The following is a 2,974-nucleotide window of genomic DNA, read 5'->3' on the forward strand; positions in this document are numbered from 1 at the left end:
CCACTGGTACCTAAATCTGGCAGACCCCCCCTCCCCAAAACTCCCTCCCTACCCCTACCCTGGGTAAAGGACCCAGACCAGGGCCTAAGCACAGCCAATGTCCTGAGGGCATGAATTTATTAGAGGAGTCAGGTCAGAGTGGGTACAAGTTGCAGGTTGGGAAGAAGGGGCAGGAGGCATGGGCAGCCCTGCCAGCCTGAGGCCAAGAAGACAGGAGACTGGAGGGGCCACAGTCAGTAGAGCATTGGGCCAGCAGGCAAGCAGACAGGCTGTTCTTCACCCTGCGAGTATCAGCGCCGAGGGCACAGCAGCAGCTTAGAGAAGACTGGGGGAGGAAGGACAGAGAGCTGCTCAGGGGAAGCCTGCCAAGCTCACACAGCAAGGGGGTGCAGAGCTGGACACTTGCCCAAGCCTGCTGGACCCCAGGCGCCATGCCTCTCCTTCCCATTCTGTTGGGCTCCACACCTGCTTCCCAGCTCTTCCCGGCTCCCCGCCAGCTTCTGTCCCTACTCACTGTGGAGGGTGTAGGTGCCTGGCTCCAGTAGCAGCTGGGTGGGCAGGACAATGAGGAAGCCCCTACTCCAGGGCCAAGCTTGGGATGTAGGGCGGTGCCACTCAGCGTTGTAGGAAAGGCACTTGGATAAGACAGGCAAGGGGCGGGGGTGGTGGCAGCAGAGGCTGCTGTGAGGGGGCAAGGCACAGAGAGGACAGTGGGGTGGCGAGAGGCCAGGACCCCGGGGGAGGGGAATCTGGGCCTTTGGGTAGCTCCTTTGAGCCCTGCCATGGTGGGGGTGCCGCTCCCGAGTCCAGGCCCAGTGGGTCGGCTCCTTGGCCATGACCTGCGTGAGAAGAGTGGATGGTAAGTGGGAGGTGGGAGGTCCAGCCTCTTTCCCCAACCCTGGGATGCTGGTGCAGGGAGCCTCACCTCCTCGCAGCTCTGGCGTCTCACAACAGCCCTGAAGCCCATCCGTGCCCACAGCTTGTCCCTCTGATGCAGGAAGTCTGACACTTGATGATGCCAATCTTGGCCCAGGGCCCACAGAAAAATCACGCTTTTGGGGTCCTCCAGGTCTTCCTCCATGTCATTTGCAAGGTACCTGGCCACAGAGGTGGGGGACAGGGGGAACAGAGGTTGTAAGCATCCGCCCTGCCCCCACCCTGCGACTCCAAGTGGGCATCCCCACCAGGTACCCGGGCCACTCACAGTGCCAGGAACAGATTGCTGTGGGTGTACTCGCTGAGCTGCAGGTTGGCACGCCGGAAGTAGACCAGCACCATGGCCAGGAGATACTGCAGATACAGAAATGGGGAGAGTTAGAGCGGAGCACTGTGGGCAGGGGAGGGGACTGTGCCAGGCCCATCAAGCAGGTTCTGGGCTTGAAGCAGGCCTAGAAAATCCAGGGTAAAATGGTGCAGGGGGACCTGCAAAGACAAGGGCTTAAAATGGGGGCACTCCCTCCACCAGACCAGGGGACCCAGTGCCTTAGCAGCACTCAGGCCCCAGTAATTCAACCTTCCCCGAGTGAGCCTGGACTCTCCCCCGACTCTCACCTTGTCTGAAATCTGGAAACAGGGATCTTTGGAGAGGAAATCCTGGAGGAAACTGTGCTCTGGGGGAGAGGGAGGAGAAATGGAAGCCTGGGGTTACCACCCTCACCCCACAAGATGAGAGTAGCATTCTAAGTTCTAAAGCCCGAGCCCCCACTGAATCCACTTTCTGACATTTCTGACATGAACCGCACCCCCCTCCCCCAACCCAAACCTGCCAAACCGGAGTCACCTGAGAAGGGATGGGACCAAGACGTGGGCAGGCTGAGATCCCACCTCTCACATCAGTTCATGCTTGGTCCTCACAATCCCTTCCAGGCCAGCCCCCAAGTGGACTCACCCAGAAGGTGGAGGAAGGCCCGGAGCTCCTGGTGTCGGCGGAGATGGGAAGACTCATCGCCCTCACCTTGCTGGCTCCAGCCCCTCAGCTTCACTTGGGTGTCAGCTCCAGGGACTGTGGCCGGATCTTGGGCATTGCTCATCTCTTGGGGGGTTGGGGGTGGGTGGGGTGGGGTGGGACAGGGAGACCTGTAAAGAAAGCAGCCCCAGGACTTAGCATTTACCCCCATTAGCCCCGCACAAGTCAACGGGATCAGTGTGGCTGGCCTGACAGACGACCTCCAGAAGGTGGAGGGATGGGCATGGAGAAACGGGGGTGGTGGTGGTGATGGTGAGGAGACAAGAAAGTCAGCAGAATTCCTGGGGGCTACAGCACCCTCACGCCTCCTCCTGGCACCCCAGACCAGGCCAGAGAGTAACAATAGCAGCAACAAGTGCCTCTGAGGGTTTCCTAAGTGCCTGGAGCTGTGTTAAACGCTTTAACTTATTTCGTCCTGGTAAGGAGACCCATTTTGCAAACACAGAAACTGAAGCATGGAGGTCTCACGGCGACTTCAAGGTGGATCCTGTCTGACCCCAAAGCCGGAGCCTCTTGCCACCCAATTCACAACCACCCCCTCACCCTTCATCAAGCAGCCCTGAAAAAAACCAGCAGACCATTACTTCACAGAGGGAAAACTGAAGCCCAGAGACAGGGACGTTATTAGACATAAATACTGGGCTTTAGGGCGAGTTTTGAGGTGGAGCCACCGCAAACATTTGGAGCTACAAGGAGAGAGAACTCCAGCTACAGGTCTCGGGGGAGGGTCCCCTCCAAAACGGCTTGGTCGACCTAGGGGCCTCCATCTAGGTTCCCACAGGTAAGCCCAGCCTCCTCCTTCTAGAAGACTTACCTGAGCTCAGGAGTTAACCTACAGCGTAACTCCAAGCCCGCCGAGTGTGTTTATATAGCCCCAGAGCTGCCCCGCCCTAGAAGCCCTCCACCAATCAGTCCCCTCCCTGGGAAAGGGTGTAGCTTTTCGTCATCACCACTCACCTCCACTTAGAGTTAACCCAGTCAGTCTCCACCACGCACCTCCCAGCTGCG

General features: G+C 58.7%; 1 protein-coding gene across 1 annotated transcript; it reads right to left on the reverse strand.

Annotated features, from left to right (window-relative positions):
- Positions 1 to 85: 85 nt before the first annotated feature.
- SPDYC (speedy/RINGO cell cycle regulator family member C) lies at positions 86 to 2,075 on the reverse strand. Its single transcript, XM_027532365.1, has 6 exons — positions 1,889 to 2,075; positions 1,552 to 1,610; positions 1,205 to 1,290; positions 926 to 1,097; positions 515 to 839; positions 86 to 325 (listed from the first exon to the last, which is right to left on the reverse strand). The coding sequence occupies exons 1-6, from the start codon at positions 2,028 to 2,030 to the stop codon at positions 291 to 293; spliced, it is 819 nt and encodes a 272-aa protein (XP_027388166.1). The 5' UTR covers positions 2,031 to 2,075; the 3' UTR covers positions 86 to 290.
- Between the last annotated feature and the right edge of the window lie 899 nt (positions 2,076 to 2,974).

Source organism: Bos indicus x Bos taurus, chromosome 29 (genome assembly GCF_003369695.1).
Source record: "Bos indicus x Bos taurus breed Angus x Brahman F1 hybrid chromosome 29, Bos_hybrid_MaternalHap_v2.0, whole genome shotgun sequence".
NCBI lineage: Eukaryota > Metazoa > Chordata > Mammalia > Artiodactyla > Bovidae > Bos > Bos indicus x Bos taurus.

Coding starts and splice junctions, on each gene's coding strand:
- SPDYC (XM_027532365.1), bottom strand. CDS start 2,030: ATGAGCAATGCCCAAGATCCGGCCACAGTCCCTGGAGCTGACACCCAA. Junction 1,611..1,888: donor GGCCTTCCTCCACCTTCTGG/GTGAGTCCACTT, acceptor CCTCTCCCCCAG/AGCACAGTTTCCTCCAGGAT. Junction 1,291..1,551: donor GTTTCCAGATTTCAGACAAG/GTGAGAGTCGGG, acceptor CTGTATCTGCAG/TATCTCCTGGCCATGGTGCT.